This window comes from Rhinopithecus roxellana, chromosome 7, assembly GCF_007565055.1.
Source record: "Rhinopithecus roxellana isolate Shanxi Qingling chromosome 7, ASM756505v1, whole genome shotgun sequence".
In the NCBI taxonomy this organism is placed as follows: Eukaryota; Metazoa; Chordata; class Mammalia; order Primates; family Cercopithecidae; genus Rhinopithecus; species Rhinopithecus roxellana.
The window spans coordinates 59,771,790-59,794,291 of NC_044555.1; the positions used below are offsets into that span (position 1 = coordinate 59,771,790).

At 42.6% G+C, this 22,502-nt stretch overlaps 1 protein-coding gene across 9 annotated transcripts in view; it reads left to right on the forward strand.

The window, feature by feature from the left end:
• Positions 1 to 450: 450 nt before the first annotated feature.
• GAB3 (GRB2 associated binding protein 3) overlaps positions 451 to 22,502 on the forward strand; it is a 71,594-nt gene continuing 49,542 nt past the window's right edge. For all 9 annotated transcript variants that reach the window (XR_004058379.1, XR_004058380.1, XR_004058378.1 and 6 more), the window contains exon 1: positions 451 to 580. Coding sequence is in view for 6 of the 9 variants with exons in the window: in XM_030934155.1 (XP_030790015.1) it covers positions 509 to 580 (72 nt within the window). In the remaining 3 variants the exon portion in view is untranslated. The remainder of the gene's footprint in view (positions 581 to 22,502) is intronic.

Below are 22,502 nucleotides of genomic sequence, written 5' to 3' on the forward strand. Positions count from 1 at the left end.
GAAGTCAAAGAGGAGTCGTGCTTTTGTTTCTCCGTGAACTATGCACATGGCAGTTGTGGGTGGTACGTCGGTTTTGGCTCCAGGGTCCCTGAGGCCCAGGGACCATCCCGTTTGGCGTGGCTGATTGGGGATGGGGCATGAGGGCAACAGGTTCCAGGCTGTGCTCCCATTAGGTCGCAGGGCTCCTTCCGAGCGCTTTTTCTTGACCCTGGGTGAGAGTGGCAGGCGCCCTGCTGCATAGGCTCCCCTGGGCACAGCCGCTGGCAGCGCTGCACTTGCTCGAAGGGGCTTCCCAGGCTTCGCTGCCTGCTTTTCCCGCCGTCTTGGGGGGCGGGCGGCGTCGGTTCCCTCCCCGGGGGCCGCAGCGGCCGGAGGCGGGGGTCGCAGCGGCCGCTCGGGGCGGCGCTGGGCGGGCGGGCGCTGGGCCCGCCCCGCCGGCATCCTTGGCTCGACTTCCTTCTGCCGCGGGCGGCTGGCCCAGCTGGAGGAAGCGGCGGCGGCGGCCACGATGAGTGCGGGCGACGCAGTGTGCACCGGCTGGCTCGTTAAGTCGCCCCCCGAGAGGAAGCTACAGCGCTACGTGAGTAGGGGCGCCGCCACCCGCGCGGCCTTCGCTTCCCGGGGCACCCGCCCGCGGGGCGGCCGCGGGGAGCCGCGGGGCTCTGGGCGCGCCAGGCGCAGCCGCTCCCAGCGCCCGGGACTGCGGGCGAGGCCGATGGACGGAAAGCGAAATCGCACGTCGAGCCAGCGTCGCCGCTGTGCTAGGCAGCGGGCCGGAGACCAGGTGGCGCCTGCCCGCGGGTCTCAGGGACTCCAGACCGCCGCTGACTCTAGCGGAGGGAGGCGGGTTGGGGCTGAAACCTCAGGCACCAGTCTCCGTGCAGGAGCGGCCAGGGTGACATCTCGAAAGCGTGCCCCTTTCTTTGGCGGGGGGTGGCTCTGAGACCCCTTGCCCTGCGAGGGGGACGCGGCAGGGGATAGGGAGACTGACAGCCGGCGGGGAGTTGCCTGCATTCCCCCAGGACCGTAAGGAGTGCGGAGTGCTGCTCTTGTAGCTGTCATCGGACACTGCTGTCTGGAACCCTACACAGTGTAACTCGTTTCTCATCGTGTAACCCATTTCAACTTCTTCTTAATGCTGACACCACGCTTTTATAGTGCCAGCAGGACAATTGACTTTCACTAGTATGAAATTAGGAATACTTGGAAGAGCGTATCTTCCGACATATTCCATTACTGTTTTAAGATGTGCTATCGACACCTCAAACGTTCATTATCTCCATCAGCGTCCTCACGATAAGGTTTTAAAAACATTCTGCTTAAAGACCTGATTGCTACTCAGTGTTTTTCAGCCATTAGGAAGAACCACTTCAGTCCCCAGGGAGTTGCATATAAATAGATATTAGGGCTTCTTGCTTTTTTTAGGCTGGGAGTAGCTGCATGGAATCATCTTGTTCTTAATTCCTAATTTCTCTGCAACTTCACTGCACGGTGGTAGGAACAAACTCGCCCATGCCTGCGCTCATCCAAAGCAGCCCACCCCAAATGTGGTTCAGCCTTGTGCTCTTGTCTATACAGTGCTCTCAAACTGCTGTCCTCTTTTGGCCAAATTTCACAACTGTTTTTGTTCCCACATAAATGAGGCACATATTGTGTGGAAGTTCAAGAGGTGGGATTATAAAAAGACTTTAATAATGTATGAATACTTCCAGAATGTGTGGCAGGAGATTTTCCTGAACATAGAGTTGCTCAAATCTTCTTTCCCCATTCACCCCAGGCTAGACAGTGTTTGTTTCTCTCTTAAGGGTCTTTGAAAAGATTTTTGTTGTTTGTTCTGCAGAACAGAATTTTAGAGGAAGGTTGTTCTATTTAGCATGTGAATATCAGGGGTGTATAAATACTGAGATTTCTCTAAGTGCCAGTGTGTCCCTACATCATTTGCTTTTGAGTCCAGGAGTCCCCAAGCACAGGGTCCAATATCTCTTGGCCTCTGCATTATCCAGCTGCTTCCTTAACTGTGAAGCTACTCAAAGGAGGCAAGAGAAGAAAACCTGCTCCCATCACCTGCATGAGCAGGTGAGGCTTTTGTCACACAGCAGTGCTTGAAATGTTGGCTCAGGATGGGTTTCCTTGTTGTCCTTTGGAATGACAGTTTTAGTAGATGATACAGAAAGATGGTGGACCTGGAGGGCAAAGATTATAGAGTATTTTATTCCCCAGTCTTTTTTTGTATCTTAAGCAGACTGGCTTAAGGAAGTTTATTAGTATTTCATCAACTTTGGAAAGGCGTGGGTGTGTGTGCCTATTATCACATGTGGTTCATTCCTATAGGGGATGTGGCAGGAGTGGACACCATGCAGCTTAGAGATATGTGGGGCGTGTGATGATGGGGCAGGGACCAGACTTAAGACACAAGAGTACCTAGGTGTCATCTTACCAACACTCCAAGACATAAACCTTGATGGTTGGGAACTCTCTCTAAGAAAGATCATAGATAGTCAATGCTTTTTTTGCTGACTGGCATCTGTCCCTGGAACACACCAAAGAAAGAATTCTTTTTCCTTTCATAGCTACATTTTGCAGGAATTCTTTTTACCACTAGATGGTGATCATGTGTCACTTCGACGGGGCCTGGACAGGGCTGTTGGAGCTGCTTAAATTCAATTCCTGTCACTCCCTCCCATTAACGGAGCGCTAACTCTGAACTAGGCCCTGTGTTACAGGCTGGGAAGACAGAAAAAAAGGACTTGATTCCAGTTTATAGTTTAACATTTATAATAATAACATAGCAAAACTAGTTATTGGCACAACCAGGACAATAACTCAGTTCTTCGTGCTGTCAGGCCAGCAAGCAGCACTCCATCAATGTTTGCTATTACAAATGGAAGCTCAGGCAGTTTTTAGGCAAACCTTTCAGTCCAAAGTAGGCTTGTACTTCATCCACTTGAATCCATCAGTGAAGACAATCAGAAAGTTATTTTTTATCATTGGTCTTTTAAAAGATAATTATTTTCATTTGTATTTTTTGTTTCACAAGAAATATATTCTTATTTTAATAAATAGAACGAAACATGAAGACCCCCTTTATATTTCCCCTACCCCCTACTTTCCCTTTGCTCTCCTCCTTATTCCACTCCCCAACCCAGGGATAACAACTGTTAGCCGTTTAGTGAGTACCATTCTACAAAATTTTTCAGAAAATATATAATTTTCTTTTTGCACAACTGGGATCATATTATACTATCTGTCCTGCAATTTGCCTTGTTCACAAAAATTCTGGACATCTTTCCAGGTTAGTACATATAGATTTACTTCGTTCTTTAAAGCATTGTCAAATATTCCTTGTAATACATATAATATAACCATTTCTCTATTGGTGAACATTTGGCTTGCATCTATTTTATCAATTTTAAAGAATCCTATAATAACAGTGATAATAAAGCTATAATAGTTCACTTTTATTGAATGTTTATATGTGCCGGGCACTACACTAAGAACTTGTATTAACTCATTTAGTTTTCAAAACAATGACAAGAGCCAGGCACTCTTTTTGTCCCTGGATCTAGGTTCTCTGGATATAGGTTCTTTGTTGCATATTTAATTTGCAAATATTTTCTAGCAGCTCATAGTTTTTGTCTTTTCATTCTCTTTTGAAGAACTAAAATTTAAAAATTTTAATGAAATCCCCAATACAATTTTTCTTTTATGAATCATGGATTTAATGTCAAATCTAACAACTCTTCATTTAGCCTAAGATCCTGAAGATTTTCTTCTGTTTTTTCTATAAGTTTTGTTTCCTTTTCGAGACAGGGTCTCACTTTGTCACCCAGGCTAGAGTGCAGTGGCATGGTCATGGCTCACTGCAGCCTTGACTTCTCGGGCTCAAGTGATCCTCCCACTTCAGTCTCCTGAGCAGCTGGCACTATAGCTGCTCCCCATGACGCACTGCTAATTGTTGTATTTTTTGTAGAGAGGACAGGATTTCTTCATGTTGCCCACAGGCTGGTCTCCAACTCTTGGCCTCAAGCGATCCTTCCACCTTGGCCTTCTAAAGTGCTGGAATTACAGGTGTGAGCCAATGCACCTGGTCTGTCTCTGAAAGTTTTATATATTTACATTTTATATTTAGATCTATGATCCATTTTGAGTAGATTTTATAAAAGTTGTGAGGTTTATATCATGGTTTCTTTTCTTGCATACCAATTTCATTTGTTCCAGTACTATTTATTGAGTAGACTTCCTTTATTCCATTGATTTACTTTTGAAACATCATCAAAAATCAATTTACCTGAAGGGCACAGTGGCTCACTCCTGTAATCCCAGCACTTTGGGAATCTAAGGCTGGAGGATCACCTAAGGTCAGGAATTCGAGACCAGCCTGGCCAACATGGTGAAACTCTGTATCTACTAAAAATACAAAAAAAATTTGTATTTTTACAAATTTGTATTTTTACAAATTTGTGGTGGGCGCCTGTAATCCCAGCTACTTGGGAGGCTGAGGCAGGAGAATCGCTTGAACCCCGGAAGTGGAGGTTGCAGTGAGCTGAGATGACACCACTGCACTCCAGCCCGGGCGACAAGAGCAAAACTGTCTTAAAAAAAAAAAATCAATTTACCATATCCATGTAGATCTATTTCTGGATTCTCTAGTCTGTTCCATTGATCTATGTGTTCTATGCCAACAACATGCTGTTTAATGACTAATGACTGTAGCTTTACAGTAATTCTTGAAATCAGGTTATTTTAGCCCTCAGACTTTTTCTTTCTCAGAGTTGTTTTGGCTGTTTTAGGTCCCTTGTTTTTCTATAACAATTTTAGAATTGGTTTGTCAATTGATTTCACTGACCTCATATCCCATAGCCTTGCTAAACTCACTTATTAGTTCTAATAGCGTTGTCTGTAGTTGCAACCTGCAATACTATAAATGTTGCATAGAAATGATGAGAGCAGACATCCTTGACTTTTTCTTGATTTTAGAGGGAAAGCATTCCATTTTTCACCTTTTAAGTATGTTAGCTGTAGGCTTTTTGTAGGCATCTTTTACCAAATTGAGGAAGTTCCCTCATATTGCTAGTTTCCTGAGGCTTCTTCTCATGAGTTGGATTTTGTTGCGTTTCCTGCATCTATAAAAATGATGATATGTTTTTTATTTTTTAGTCTGTTACTATGGTGAATTATGCTGCTTGATTTTGAATGTTGAACCAACCTTAAACTTCTGGAATAAACTTCAGTTGGTTGTAACATATTATTCTTTTCATATATTTCTGGATTTGCTTTGCTGATAGTTTTGCTGAAGATATTTGTGCCTCTGTCCATGGGGGATATTGGTCTGCAGTTTTCCTTTTTTATACTATCTTTGGTTTTGATATTAGCATAATGCTGGCATCATAAAATGAAATCAGAAGTTCTCCCTCTTCTTGTATTTTCTGAAAGATGTTGTGTAGAATTGGTATTCCTTCTTCCTTAAATGTTTGGTAGAACTCACCATTGAAAACATCTGGGCCTATACTTTTCTTTTTGGGAAGGCTATCAACTAGAAATTTTCTTTCTTGTCTTTTTTTTTTTTTTTTGAGATGGAGTTTCACTCTTGTCACCCAGGCTGGAGTGCAGTGGAACGATCTTGGCTTGCTGCAACCTCCACCTCCTGGGTTCAAGAGATTCTCCAGCTTCAGCCTGCTGGGTAGCTGGGATTACAGGTGCCCGCCACCATGCCTAGCTAATTTTTTTATTTTTGGTAGAGACAGGGTTTCGCCATGTTGGCCAGGCTGGTCTCCAACTCCTGACCTCAGGTGATCCACTCGCCTTGGCCTCCCAAAGTGCTGGGATTACAGGCATGAGCCACTGCGCCCGGCCAAATTGTATTTCTTTAATAGATATAGGGCTATTTGGGTTATCCAAATCTTCTTGAATGAGTGTCGTTAGTGTCTTTCAAGGCTTTTCTCTATTTCGTTAATGTATCCTCTTATCTTTATTATTTTCCTCCTTTTGATTGCATTGGGTTTAATTTAATCACTTCTTTATCTAGTTTCTTAGGGAGGAAACTTAAATTACTGATTTGAGACCTTTCTTATTTTCTAATATAAGCATTTAATGCTACAATCTTCCTTGTTTTTCTGAGACTGAATCTTGCATCGTCACCCAGGCTGGAGTGCAGTGACATAATCTTAGCTCACTGCAACCTCTGCCTCCTGGGTTCAAGCAATTCCCCTGGCTCAGCCTCCCGAGTAGGTGGGATTACAGGCACCTGCCACCATGCCTGGTTAATTTTTGTATTTTTAGTAGAGACGGGTTTTACCATATTGGCCAGGCTGGTCTTGAACTCCTGACCTCAAGTGATCCAGCCCACCTTGGCCTCCCAAAGTGCTGGGATTACAGGCGTGAGCCACCACGCCCGGCCCAACTTTTTTCCTTTATAAATTACCCAGTCTTGAGTATGTGTTCATGGCAGTGTGAGAATGGACTAATACACCACATGTATTAGTCTGTTTTTACACTGCTAATACAGACATACCAGAGACTGGGCAATTTACAAAAGAAAGAGGTTTAATGGACTCAAAGTTCCACGTGGCAGGGGAGGCTTCACAATCATGGGGGAAGGTGAAAGGCACATCTCACATGGCAGCAGACAAGAGAAAGAATTTGTGCAGGGAAACTCCCCTTTATAAAACCATCAGATCTTGTGAGACTTATTTGCTATCATGAGAATAGCATGGGAAAGGCCCACCCCCATGATTCAGTTATCTCCCACTGGGTCCCTCCCACAACATGTGGGAATTATGGGAGCTACAATTCAAGATGAGGTTTGCGTGGAGACACAGCCAAACCATATCTCTGTGGATGCATTCTCTAGTAGGCAGAGGCCAGGGATGCTGCTAAATATTCTACAATGCACAGGACAGTCCTCCACCACCATGAATTTGGCCCAAATGGGTCCAAGTGGTGCCAAGAGGGGGGAATTCTGTTCCAGATTGAACAGTGAATTCCTTCAGCTTAAATGAGAATCCTGTTTATAGATATCCACTTTAATTATAGGAGACTGTTTCCTGTTATGGTGAAGAGGAATGCCAGGGACCTGGGTTGGCTATACAGGTAGCTTGTTTTCTGGGTCGTGGGCTACCTCAGCAACTGGAAGTCTCTGTACTTAGGATCACCACTAAGGGAGGGATCTCCTCCATGAGCCCTATATACCGTGGGAAGGGATTGTCATCCCTCTTTGGAAGTCAGATCACTTGGGTGCCTTGTGACCTCCACTCTCTGAAAGGCTTAATAAAATGAAGATTTTGTGTTTTGTCCAGCTTTTCTCGTCATAGTGGGAAGGATGTTCTTTGCATCTTTTTCATTCCTAGAAGTGGAGACCCCTTATATTTCTTCTCTGAGACAAGTTTCTTGATTTTCCTTCCAGATATATTCCATGCATATACAAGCACATATACTTCCCCATTTTTTGCACAAATGGTAGTACACTATACTCACTATTTTGTAACCTCCTTTCTTATTAATGTATTTTGGAGATTGGTCCATATCAGTCCATAACAGCTTCATAGTATTTCACTATGTGAAGATACTATGATAGAACTTCTCTTGTTTCCAGTCTCATGCTGCTGTAAACAATACTGCGGTGAATATCTTCGTACATTGGTCTTTGTGGTTATGTGCAATTATGCTTGTAAAAAAAAAACTGTTAGAAGTTGAATTGCTGAGTCGAAGTGCATGTAAATGTATAATGCCAATTTTTACTCTCAGCAACAGAGTATGAAAGTGCTTGTCCTCCTGCACCCACTCAAATATAGTGTACTATTAAATGTTTTTATCTTTGAAAAATCAATAGATGATAAATGGCATCTTGTTTTAATTAAATTTCTTTCTGAGTGAGGTAGAACATCTCTTCAAGTATAAAAGCTATTTATATTTCTGTTTCTAGAAACTTATCTTAAATGTAACCTAAATCTTAAATCTTTCTTTGGGTCTGTTTTGGGGCAGTTCTGTTGATCTTCCTGTCTATTCTCCTACTTTTGCCTTAGTTTTAAAAATTGCTATGGAATAGGTAATGCAGTCATGTTTCAAAAATTAAAAAATATATTTTAAATGTTTAATGAAAACTCCTTCCACCTCTGCCTTCCTCCACCCTATTTTTACCCTTACCCCTCAAATAACCATTTTAAAAATTTTTTTCTTTAATCTTTTCAGTATTTCTTCATATGAACACAAGGAAATACATATACAACTTCTTATTCCTCCTTTTCTAACACAAAACATACACAATGTTCTGTACATTACTCCGTTCATTAAAAAATTTATCCTAGAATTGTCTCCATGTCAGTGGCCAGAGTTCAGTTCATCTTTTTTTCTTTTATTGATACTATATATATATGTGTGTATATATATATATTTAAAGATGGAGTTTCACTCTTGTTGCCCAGGTTGGAGTGCAATGGCACAATCTCGGCTCACCGCAACCTCTGCCTCCTGGGTTCAAGCGATTCTCCTGCCTCAGTCTCCCAAGTAGCTGGGATTAAAGGCATGTGCCACCATGCCCAGCTAATTTTGTATTTTTAGTAGAGACAGGGTTTCTCCATGTTGGTCAGGCTGGTTTCAAACTCCTGACCTCAGGCGATCCGTCTGCCTCAGCCTCCCAAAGTGCTGGGATTACAGGCGTGAGTCACTGCGCCTGGCCATATTTTGTATATTTATGGTGTACATATGTTTGCTACATGCATAGAATGTATAATGATCAAGTCATGCTGTTTGGGGTATTCATCACCTTAAGTATTTATCATTTATATGTGCTAAGTATAGTCACCCTACTCTGCTATTAAACATTAAAACTTCTTCCTTCCATGTAACTGTACATTTGTACCCATTAACTAACCTCTCTTCATTCACTCCCCACCCTTCCCAGTCTGTGGTATCTATTGTTCTATTCTCTGTGTCCATGGCATCAAGTTTTTTAGTCCCCACATATGATTGAGACCATGTGAAATTTGTCTTTTTGTGCCTGGCTCATTTCACTTAATATAATAACCTCCAGTTCCATCTGTGTTGCTGTGAATGACAGGATTTCATTCTTTTTTTATGGCTGAATTGGATTCCATTGTGTGTAGGTACCACATTTTCTTTTTCCATTTATCCATTAATGGACACTTAGGTTGATTCTGTAGCTTGGCTATTGTGAATAGTGCTGCAATACACATGGATGACATGAGTATACTTTAAGTATGGTATAAATATGTAAAAACAGCTTCTGTTAATAAGTTTCAGGGCATGGTACTGAGAAGCTTTGTTTTTTAAAATCATATATCTTTAATAAAAACTTTAATTTTTGACACTGGGCTCCCACTCCCCACTCCCCTAAAACCTTATCTTCAGTGAGCATGTCATTTTAGGTAACTAGATGATGATTTAATTAGGCAGATAAAAAGTACTGTTGTGGGATCTGCAGAAACAATCTTGAGGTTAAACTGTCAGGAAAGACAATCAGAATCTGTACCTCCATAGAAAGGGAGATCGGAAAAGAAAGGATCCGTCATTTCTTGCTTCTGTAACTGGAGTTGGTCTCTTCTGTCCCAGTAACTTATAAGGTTGGGAATTTCCCAAATATAGAAAAAGGTGCAGATGCTGGGTGGCCAAAACAACTGACAATGTTACTCCAGATTGCCACTTAGATTCTGAAAGTCAGGTTGATTGGGATGGTATTCGAAGATGTCCTTTTTAAAAAAATCTTCTTTCCTATGCAAGGCGACTTAGTCCAGGGTATTAATGTGAATGCAGCAGAAGGGAAAATATGAGAATATTTTAGAGAAATAATCAATGGGAAATGTTGATTGCTTAATTATAAGGTATGTGAGAGAGGGCATAATTAAAGATTTTGAACTTGGCAGGAGTAGGGATGTGGAGAAGGGTGATTAGCCCAAGATGAATTACAGCAACTCCAATGCTGGCCACATTTTTGCCAGTCATTTGTTATCTGGACACTTCCAATGACAGGAAACCGGTTACATAATATGCTACCCAAATAATCGTGTGATAGTTCTGACTGCGAGAAATTGGTCCTGGTGTTACCTCTTTTTAGAATATACAGAACACCTCTAATTCTTTTTCAATTTGAGAGCCCTGCAAATATCCAACCTAAATGTTGCTGGTTTACTCAGTCATTCCTTAGGATAGAACAGAGTTCTGAGTTCCCTCACTGTCCTGTATATTTCCTCTGAACTGGTACCAGAACTAAATAAACTCCTCCAGGACCATCATTGCTCATCTGGACATCGTGCTTCTGAGAAGGCAGCTGGAGATTCCATTAGCTTTGTTCTGGCAGCCACGCCACACCGTTGACTCACACTGAGCTTCCTGTCAAACGGACTTAGTTTTCCTCTGTGTTTCAGCTAAGCTATCTTTTCTCCAGTCTGTTCTTGTGCTATTGGTGTTTTGCTTAAGCCCAGGAACAGGACCTACATTATTACTGTTGAATTTCATCTTTAATTTATTCATTTTTGTAATTGATTCTTTTTTATTTTTTTTTGAAACAGGATCTCACTCTGTTGCCCAGGCTGGAGTGCAGTGGTGCAATCTCGGCTCACTGCAACCTCCTCCTCCCAGGTTCAAGCAATTCTCCTTCCTCAGCCTCCTGAGAAGCTGGGATTACAGGCACCTGCCACCAAGCCCAGCTAATTTTTGTATTTTTAGTAGAGACGGGGCTTCACGGTGTTGCCCAGGCTCAAACTCCTGACCTCAGGTGATCCTCCTGCCTTGGCCTCCCAAAGTGCTGGGATTACACTGCGCCTGGCCTGTAATTGATTTTTTACACCACATCTTTTTGGACACTGACTATGTCATACAGACACTGTGAGCAAGAACATGGGAGAAAAAACCCAGTTTGGGGGCAAGTCAGTGAGACTGGTACATTCAGGCTGGCACATACCAAGTTTGAAGTATCCGTGGGTAAATTTGTCTAGAGCCAAGGGGAGGGACCTGGGCTCCAGATGGAGTTTTGGTGGTTACTGGGGTATAGGAAGTAGTTAAAGTTATGGGGGTGGATGAGACTATCCAAGGAGGGTGTGATGAGTAAGAAGGAAAAGGACCTAGGGCAGAATTTTGGGAGATACCGCAGTTAGAGAGTAAGAGGAAAAGTGTCAGCAGAACTGAGAAGAGATAAGAGGAGAGACCATTAGAAGCGATGGATAACCCTAAATACCTTGCAGTGGTAATACCAGTCACCCGTCTTTCCTCCCAGGGCTCTGACTGATAGGGCACAGAGAAGGAGTGGACAAGGGGCACAAGATAGGGAAGATGGATGCAAAACAGCTGTTTTATCACTAAAAAAGCTGAATTGGAGAAAGCTACTTGGGCCTGAAGTCTAAGTGGAGCTTCCGAGTCTTTCTAGCGAAGCGGATTCCCAATATTAATGGTTTAGGAAGAAATGGGTAGCAAGGACAGCAAGAAGTATGGCAGTGGAAGAGAAAGGAGATGAGATGGTAGTTAAAAGTGAAAGAAGCAAATGGGAGGAAAGTATTTATTCATTTGCAGTGTCAGCCAGAAAACCAGTGACCCAGGCTACCAGACCCAGGCCTAATAAAGAAAGAAATACAACCAAGTGGTGAGATGGACTCAAAGTCAACAATTTTGCAAAGGGCTGACTACATCTTTAGGGCCTGAAGTGTGTGTTTTAGATGAGTTCTGCCAATAGGTATTTGTGAGATTGAGGATAAAGTGTACTGGTTAGAAGTCTTAATAGGAAAAACCCCTGGACTGGTTCCTCCACAGGCTAAATGCTTTGGGACAAGCTCTCTAAATGGCAGAGAGGTCACTCAGGTCCAACCCTGGCTTATCCTCCCTGTCCCTGCATTTGATGAATACCTTAAACCTTTATCATGAATCTGACATAAGACTTTAAGATCTTTCAGGAGAATAACCACTCTTAGCACCAAAATACGTACACACCACAGAAAAGCAGAAAGAAAACTTCAACTCTAGCATTTTACTCTTTTTAAATTGGAAGATGGCAGTATGTGGATCCACTTGGCTCTAGATGATAACAGTCAGCACTCAAATATGTTGTTATTTTCTGAGAGAATAATATAATGAACCCTTCCTAGGTGGTATTATTGTGCTTCCATTAGGAGGAAAATCATATCTGCTTGTTTCCCTTTTTGTGATTGTAGCAGCCACTGATGCTTAATGCTTAAATTGATTAATTCATTAAGGATTACAAATGGTGAGATTCTATTTCTCATTCACTCCTAATCACGTGTTTACTCTACCACTCCATCAAAACTGCTCTTGTCAAGTTTGACCAATATCCTGCGTCATGGGGTTGTTGTGAGGATGTAGTGAGTTATATGTAATGCACTTCATAAGTAGCTGATAAAGGTGACCAATTCATATTGTATTACTAGTACTGCTAGTACTAGTACCACAGAAAGATATTGGAGGATGTGCTCCTCTCCCCCGACTTTGGGGGGCTTTCACTTCCAACAGTGGCAGCTTCTGTTTGAGAGATTGCTCTTGGCCTACCAGAGACCATTTTGCTTGCATGTTAGAGAGCTCAAAGTGTCTGGGAATGACATACCCCACTCCTTAATCAGGGGAGGGAATGGGCAGTGTACAGCCTCTGAAGCAGGAACGCACCTGGAATGTTCCAAGAGCAGTGGGCTTGGCCGCAGCCCAGGGAGTAAGGGATGGAGCAGATGGGGCCAGAGGTGGTGATGCAAGTAGAGGCCCTACTTTAGCCTTTGGCTTTTCGTCTGAGTAAGGGAGGAAGACACCAGAGGGTTCTGAGAACAGAACTGACATGATTTGATGTGAATTTGACTGGATCACTCTGGCAGCTGCCTGCAAGCTGTAGGGGCCAGGGCAGAAGCAGGGAGACCAGGTTGGGGGCTAGTGGAGTGATACAGGTGAGGTGCGTGGAGAGGGGTATATTCTGAAGATGGAACCGGCAAGATTTTCTGATGGATTGGTTATTCTGTGCAAGAGAAAGAAAGGCGTCAAGAATTCCAGTGTCTTGGCCTGAGCACCTGGAAGGATAGAGTTGCCATGTACTGAGATTTGGAAGCGTGCGGAAGGAACAGGTTCAGGGAGCCCCCAACTACCCCCATGGGCTCCATTCTGGAAAGATGTCTTGTGAACAGTCTGTATTTAATTGTTTTGAAAATTTGCTTTTGGAATTATAGACTTTACTCTTCATTTCACTCCGACTTGTAAATGGGATGAACGGAATGGAACTCAAATAATCACAGCACACAAGAGTGCCGAGATTGCCAAAATATAAGCATAGACTGGGGTGGAGGGACTTATGTGTGTGCTTTGCTTATTCATACCATAATTTATTTTATCTTTTGATAGATGTTTAGTTTCTTTCTGATTTTTAGTCATTATGAAAAATGACATTAAGATACATTGCACATGTTTGAAGATTTTTGCCAGTCTTATATGCAAAGATGTCTCATTTAAAATTAGATATGGATATATAGTTTGGGGCCATTTCTGTTTCTTTTTCTGTGAAATACTGATTCATATATTTTGCCCATGTTTTTCTATTAGGTTATTCATATTTATCTTAATGCCTCATAGAAGCTCTTTTCATGCTTTGTTTATTAGATACACATTTATGTGTAATTCAACATAAAAGATTAAAAGAAAACATAGGAAAATATTTTGATAATCTTGGAGTGGAAAAGGCTTCCAGATCGTGTAATAGGAGGATGGCCCCCACTTCAGTCAGGCCGGATTGCTGAAAGCATGCTGGGAAACCTTGGCTGCGGTGGCTCCGGATCTGCTGTCTCTGTAGCTAAGGGCAAGCCTTAGAGTGGAAACAGCGATCAAAGTCAGTTTCCTTCCCTTGCAAAGCAGCCCCTCTGTTTACTTGTCTGTCTCCCTCCCTGAGCGCCTTGCTCAGCGCTGTCTCCCCAGGGCCTGCAGTGTGCTACATCAAAGTCGGGGTTCCTTCCCTTGTGGGTTGTGCCCAGTGCCTGAAAACACAGTGTCTTCCTGCCAAGTAGAGCCTTGTAAGAACGTCCCACTGACCTGCGAAGTGTGTGGGCGAAAACCTTCCCATCCTCCCTCTTAGGCCCTGGACTTCCCTCTGTTACAATATTAGCATTCCGCACAGTGATTATTTGTTTGACTTACTCATATTTGTAGCCCTTTCACTGGAGACTTTCTATCCAAGTAATTCAGCCTATTTTGCCTTCTTTGCACCTAAGAATGTTACCATGCTCTAGACCAAGCTAAAGCTTTGGCTATTACTTACTAAAAGGCAACAGCAGCAAAATGACAGCTAGGCCCCCAAAGGGGGATGGCTGCTTTTCTGTCCCCTCCTTTTCTTTAGTTATTTCACCGCTAAGTCATGACTTCCTGTTAGAGGCTTCCAGTTCTGGCAGTATTTGGTTCCTATTTCACAAGAAGCCAGTCTGTTACATTGTGGCTTTTAGTGCTAACAAAAAATCAGTGGTTTAGGGTCTTTAGCCAGGAGAACACTGTAATTAGAAGTTAAACTGAGGTTTAAACATTAATTTAACCCCACCCAAATTTTCACACCAAATGAGAATTCTAACATCGCTTTGCCAAAAAAAAAAAAAGGTACACTCTTCAAAGTGTTAGCCCCTGAAATGTTAGACTAATCAACATTGTAAGTAAATATAAGATATGAAAAATATTGTCAGATAATTACCTCCAGGACGGATAACTAACTCAGAAAGTCTTAGATTTGAGATCTCTTGAGCTTTAAAGGACATATAACTCTCATACTCTTGAAACTGACACAGAAAAAGATGCAAACGCCTTTGGTTCATTGTATGACATTAGTATGACCCTGATACCAAATTACATAAGGAGATTACAGTACAAAAAAGAAAATTATAATCAATCTCACTTAGCGTAGATATGAGAGACGAATTCCAGATGTGTTGTATTTAAATGTAAAGAAAACAAAATAATATAATTTCTAGAAGGGACAATGTTATTGAATCTCAATCTGATCTTGGGGTTGGGAAAATCTTCCTAAACATGATGGCAGAGGAAAAACTATGAAGGAAGAGACAAGGGTTTTTGCTACATGAAAATAAAACGTATCTCTTTGCTCATTTATTTATTCAGTCGATTCTCCAACAAATAACCCAGTGAGTGTCTCCTGTGTGCTGAACACTGTTTTAGGTACTTCAAAAACAATACCAACTTATAAGACAAATGACAAAATGTGAAAGTTTTTCACATCGTACAAGGCAAGCAAAGAGTTCATATTCTTCACCTTTATGAGTAATCCTGATCAATTATTAGAAAAAGATCAGCATCACAATTGGAAAATGGGCAACATACCTGAACAGCAGTTCACAGACAGTTCACAGCAGTTCACAAGGGGACATGACACATAAAAAATAACATACATTGAATTGAAAATGAGACTGGTTGGTGTTGTATCCGAGTGTGCATATTGACATGTTCTGGACCAGTGCTCACTGATTCATTCAGCAAACATTTTGGGAACCCTAACTTGCACATGTGTTCTTGGGAGGAAAGAAAGGGCATTTGGTTCAACAGTGAAGAGGCCAAGAGTTTGTCTGGAACTGTAAACAATAAAGGGTTCTTCCGTCTAGTTGATGTGTTTTGAGCCAAGCAAGTAATGAAACCAAGTTGAAATTGAGAATGTTCTTTTCCTCTCCAGGTACCTGGGGATAAGTCAGCATGCAGATGCTCTCTGGGGTCTTAACTTCTCCCATGCTGAGACAGGAGTTTAAGTAAACACTGGTGCCCTGTGGTCTCTGATGGAGCAGCTTCTATTGACTCAAGGTTATATGCTGGCCAGGGGCTCGGAGGTGGTTTTGGCAACCTCCTCCAGCCAGAGGAGTACTTAGAAGTGATGAACCACTCCGAAAAAATTCATTTGGGGGCTGTAGCTGACTGCTGGATTTCCCACCGACCCTGGGGTGCGGGGACCCGTTCTAGAATGGCTCACTCCTTCCCCTGTCATCTCTTTTCTTCCCTCCCACCCTTAGACTCACACATAGCACTTAGGTGTTTCAAGCATTTCTACTTTTTAGGAATTCATATATGGTTAGAAAGCCTTCCCAGCTGCCAGTATTATGTAAGTGTCTACCTCTATTTTTTCAGTACTGTCAGTTTCTTTATTTCAATGTAAATGTTTAATCCAGGAAGAATTTATTTTTATTATATGTGGGATGAGACAGAGATTCATTAATTAATTCAACAAGATTTACCGAGTCCCTGTTAGGCACCAGGTACTGTTGGGACATTTGAGAAAGACTTTCTTCAGTATTAAACATCAGATTATATTATGCCCAATAACACAAGATACAAGGTTTTCTGAATGCTTTCCAAATTCATGTATTTTAGGAAAAAAGAATAGGAGGACCTCTTGCTAGACTATGAGCTCGTTTTTACAATATGATGTTGTATTTTTCTCCTCTCCTAGACTTTTTAACCTGAATACACACTCTTCCACAATCCCAGTCATTCAGCTCATGCTTTTCTTCACGTGGAATGAGATTCCTCTTTGACTCCTCACCCACTGCTCACTCTTCTGATGTGCTAAGCTCTTTGACCTACATAGCTGTAGTCAGTGGATGACAACTTCTCGACATCACACATAGTCTGTGATTAGGAACCAGACTGAAGCAGATGATCTGATTTCATGGCCACCTCTGCTACATATTCGCTCTTGCCCTTGGGCAAATTGCTCGACCTCTCTGTGCCTTAGTTTCTGCATACGTATAGAATGCCCTAAAAAGAGTATTTACCTACATGGGGTCTGAGTGTCAAATGATTTAATTTAATTTAAAGCATTTAGAATAATTCCTGGGATATACATGTTAGCTATTAATATTGCTATTGCATATTTTGAGGGATCTGTGTTACTTCATGTTTGTCTGTGACTCTGGTACTGATATGTTCTCATCGTTAATGGACTCCTTTAGAGACAATCCCAGGAGCCACCACATCAGTGCACTCAGCTTGGGCAATGGCGAATATCCCTAGGGGACACCCATGGATGTGAGGGTAACATTTTTCATTACTTTTCTTGTGGGAAAAGATACATAACATAATATTGACCATTTTAACCATGTGTAAGGGGACAGTTCAGTGGCATTAACTACTGTACCTTCATGATGTTGTGTAACCATTAACACTAATTATACCTAACACTTTGGAGTTATTCTTAATGTTTTGCAAGTACCTCTGCTTAGAAGAGTCTCCCCTCAACCACATTGGTCTCATAGAACTGGTGAGCTCAGCTGCACCGTCACTTCCTCCATATTGCACCTTCCTTGATCCTCCATCCAGATTTGATTACCTCCACTGTATCTCAGATACTTAATGTATCACAGAACTTACCAGAGTTTAAAATAACTTTATTCCTCAGTTGGTTTTGGCCCATTGTTTCAACCCATAATTTTGCATCCTGATCCTGACCTAACATATTGGTGACCCTCCCAGGTTTGTAAACACCTGCAAATTTGATTAGCTGGTCTTAATGACCTCGAAGATCCTGCCACACAAGAAATAATGAGCAACTAGCCAGGATATTCAGTGGCACTTTGGTTGACAATACATGAGGAAGGTCAAGTCCATGTCATGTAGTGTGGCTGTACTTGAACACAGCCCTGTTGGCATGCTTATCTTTGCTGAACATTTCTCCTCGGGATTCTTCCTTCCAAGGCCCACCATACTGTAGAGATACAGGACTTTTCTGCTTCTGTTGACAAGCTATGGAAGCAGATCCTGTGGGCCAGGCCATCTTCAGGACAATCACAGGAAGTTATTCCATGCCTTGGACAAGTCCCAACTCTATCTGGCAGGGAGCAGAAGGTTACAGGCCATCAGGCTGCAAGGTCACCAGCAATGCCAGGGCTAGTGGCATTGAGCCAGGACAGAGAGGAGAAGTGTGTAACCTGCTCCTGGAAATTCCCAACCTTTGTGGTCCCCCTTGGCAAGGAAGTAGAAGGCAGAGGGAAAGGGCCCTCTTGAGTAAAGCTCAGCAGAATATAGAAAATTAACCAGATTTCTGTTTCTTTAATGATGCTTACCTTTTGCAACATATAAACACCCCCCAAGCCTCGTGAGTGCGTTCAAGGTGTAGCTACTGGGCAGAGAACGAGAGATCAGCTTAGAGGAGCAGGTCTTGGGAAGTTACCAAAAATCTCTAAGTTGTTACCAAATGCTTTATTTCATTTCATGTTCTGGGACCACATCCAAGATTCCTAGGGGCCTTGCAAGTGGCAGTCAGTAATTGAGTTGTTAGGTTTTCTAAACAGTAACTAGAATCTACTAAGTATATGTCAATAGCAACACAAGAACAAGAAAAACACCGTAGGGGAAAGTTGTCCACAGTCAGAGGAGCAGGGGTGAGGAAGGGTGTCAAAGGAAATGAAAAGTCAGTAAATCAGACAAGAGCAAGTCTTATTCCTCTTTCCTTCTTTTCCTCTGTGTCTTCTGGACTCCAAAGAATGTTTGCACATGAAGGGACAGAAATATCCAACTTTGCAATACAGAGCTAAATCAGAGGAAATAACTTTGACAGTTCCATGTGATAGAACAGTGCTCAAAGTGCTCTAGCACATGACTGTTTTCCTCCAGATACCCCCAGGGCAAACTGCAGAGTGTGGCAGGAGCAACCAGCTTGAAAACTTGCCTGGTAAAGTTCTAAGCTATCTTGAAGGATCATCAACCAACTTGAATGGCCACATACCCTCTCCTTACTGTGGCTCTCTGTTTTCTCTCTTCTTTAATTTCAAAGAATTTGAAACAATGTTGTTGGACACCGAATGGGGGAGCCATGGGTTCAGATTCACTGTTACTCAGTGAGCAAGCCACTGCATCTGTCTGAGGACCAGTTTCTTTTTCTGGAAAATTAGGGTAGTAGCTGCCTTGACCACTGCACAAGATTAGGAATGTAAGTTGATAAAAACTTGTAGGAGAAAGAAATGTCATCAGTGAAAGCTCATTTGCCCTTGTTCCATGAGGCCTTGATAGCATGTTACGCAATAGTATTATCTGCTAATTGCAAACCAGAACCCTGTGATTCAGTCTGAATCCTTTCCTCTCCCTGGTGGCCCACATGCATTTGGTGACCCAGTCCTATTAATTCTCCTTGCAACTTGTCTGCTATGGCCACATCTCTAGCTTCATCTTCCATCGCTCCAAACCTCTGTCAGTTACAAACTCATTCAGGTGGCACTCATTAACAGCATTTGGCCCAGTTCTTGGTTCATTGCACCAAGCGTCATAAAAGCGTGGCCTGGGTCGTATTCATCGCTGTTTCCCTTGCACACATCACAGGGCTTGGTTCACAGTAGGCATTGGATAAATGTCTTTTCACAAGAGCATTGAGTCCATTTACATTTTAAGTAATTATGGGTGCCTTTGGATTGACGTCAAGCGTCTTATTGTGCTTTCTATTTGTCTTTTCTAGGTTTCTTTTTCTGCACTTTTAAATTTTCCTTTGGATTGAGTGTCTTTTTGTAAACTTACTATTTTGAAATCACTGGATTCACAGGAAGTTGTAACGAAATGTCCAGAACACCAGTGCATCTTTTCCCGCGGTTCCCTCGGTGTCGCCATCTAGCATAATTCTAGTGCGGTCTCACAACCAGCAAATGACATTGATACCCTCTAAGAGCAGCTGTAGGTGTCACCCCTTGCACGTGCATGTGTACACATGTGTAGCTGTGTGTGATTTCATCACCTGTGTAGAGTCATGTACCCACCACTGAAACCAATACTGAACTGTTCCATCACAAAGATCCCTTGTGTTGCCCCTTTATAGCCATACTTTAGTCAGTCATTCTGTCCACAACAACACATTGAGTATGTATTGTATGCCAAGACTGTTAAAGATGTTGGAGGTACTTTAGGGACCAAGATGGGCAACGTCCTTGCCTTCACAGAGCATACAGTTTAGGTCAGCACAGGCTAAAGTTCCAGGGAAAGTTGGAGCCAGTTGCTGTTCACTGGGTGTGGCTTGGTTTCCAGGATTTCTGTGTTCTGTCTGTAACTCCGACTGCTCCCCAAGCTAGTTCCATTTCCAACGTCTCACCAATTTACATTCAACTTGAAAGTCTTTCACAGTTGGTTCAGGTAGGTTCTTAGCAACATTTTTATTTCCTCCTTGTTGTCTTTTAATCTGAGGCATCTTCTCTACCTGGTCAGTAAGGCCACTGAAAAAGCAGTGCAGAAGGAGACCAACACCTGTAAGCAATCAGAACAATCAGAATCTGAGCACCAAAATCCTGGCGCTGTAGACGCTCTTGGCCAGGACAGTATGAAGCACGTCCATGGGTCAGGAGGGGAAGAGGCCCACGCAATTCCTTTTGGCAGGTTCAGTCAAAAAGTGCCATTGCTGAAATGACAGCAGTATTGAAGGATCAAAACACAGAGCTCCAAATGCAGATAGATATAGCTTCTCCTCCCTCAGCCTGAGTTGGAAAGCCTGGCTCTGAAGGCAGGTTGCTGACCCCTCCTGTGCACATGTGAAGGAAATGACTTCATAGCTTTGGGATTTCACCACTGCAGAGGGGGCAGAGGGCCAATTCTGCTGAAACAAAGGGACAATAATCACTCTCACCAGAAAAGTAGTTTAAATCAGAGGTGTCTCTTTACAGCCTCAGAGACTTTCAGGATGTTTCTCAGTTCATTTCTGTGTCTTTTGACAATGGATACAATCCAGGCGGGCCACTTCAATTTTACTGGAGTGAATTCTGGAGCCAAAGAAGTGAAACTTGCTGTAACCCAGCCAGGTTTATTTTACTGTGCAAGTAGAATTGAGTGCAGAAGGAACGTGTCCAAACTTCCAAGCCTTGTTCGTTGTTCAGTTTAATCCTGAACAACATGCTGCAATATCTGGATAGCGTATTTGTTGATTTTGAGTTAAAACTCTGATATGACACCTTGCCTGACAGCCTAAGTTCCAGCTTGGAGACCGTGTCTATCTGGTTCACTGTTACATCTCCAGCTCCCAGCACATAAATATGTGATGAGTAAATTCTGGTAATTAGGTTTGCTATAAACCACAATACTAGTCTTGTTCCTCAAGAGTAGTGTTTTAAACCTAGGTCTGTGATATCATGAAATCACGTGTACAATTCATTCATTCAACAAGTATTTACTGAGCGACTATCCTGTGCCAGGCACTACTAGGCCCAGAGGATAAAACAGTGATCAAGACAGACAAGGCCTCTACTGTCCAGGAGCTCACATTCTACTGGTGGAGGCAGAGAACGACTGTGACTGGCCAGTGAGGCTGGCCACTTCAATATGGATGATCAAAGAGGGTCTCTCTGAGAGATGACAATTAAGTTCAGGTCTCAATGACAGGAAGCAGAGATCTGCATGACAGCCATGCAGAGATCTGTGTGACAGAGTATTCCATGAAGAAGGAACAAGTAAGGCAAAGCCCCCAAGATGGAGAGAAGATTCTACATGTTCTGGAATGCAAAAACACTAGTGTGGAAGAGCAAGAGAGTGGCTGAGATGTGAAGTGGGAGAGACAGGCAGAGCCAGTTCATGTGGGACGTTCTAGTCTACGTGAAGGGTTTTGGGTTTTGTTATTAATATATTGGGAAGCCTTTAGAGGGTGCTGACCAAGGGAACAACATGATCTGATTTATGATTTTAAAATGTTACTGGCTTCTTTGTTAAGAATGAATTTATGGGGGGAGTTGAGAGTGGATGTGGGAAGACAAGAGGCTATTTCAATTACCCAGGTGAGAGACAATGGTGACTTGGACTAGGGTGGTTGTGGGGCAGGAGTGGTGCATGGAGAGAAGTGGACTGATTTGGAATGTTTTGAAAGTAGAGTCAACCACTAGTGGAGAGTGGAAGCAAAGATCACGCCAAAGTTTTTGTATTTAGAAAATGAAAGGATGGTGGTACCATTGGGAGGTATTGGGAGGCTGGGAGAGGAGTGGGTTAAGTGGGCATGAAATAAAAGCTGCATTTTGGGCATGTTAAGTTTGACAGACCTCTTAGATGTGTGTGCCTGTGCCATCAGAACAGCTTGTGTGTATGTGTGTGTGCGTGCACAGGCACACACATGCATGTTTCTGACAAAAGAAGATTCATGTATTTAATCATGTTCTCTAAAAGGTTCACAGCCCATAAAAGATGAGGAATTCACTGCTGAAATGATCCATCTTGAGACTGTGGTTTTGAGATAGGCGAATTCCACTTCTGTTGATAATACATATATCCTGAGGTATAAGCAACTAGTTTCATGAAATGGTTTTTTATTCCTCTGTACCCTGAGGATACAGCCAAACTACCATTTAGAATACTTTTCCCTTTCAAGTAGGTTTTGTGTATGCCACACCTCTTCTCGTATCTTCGGTCTATTAGTGATCACAGTTCAATTCCTTCTATCCTCTTGACATCCCTTTTCACTTATTTTGTTTTCATCTGTGGCCACTTACTTTTATGCATTGTGATCTGCAGGGGTGCTTGCTAAAATGCACATTCCTGGTCCCCAAGTCAGGCCTGGTGAATTAGGATCTCTGGAG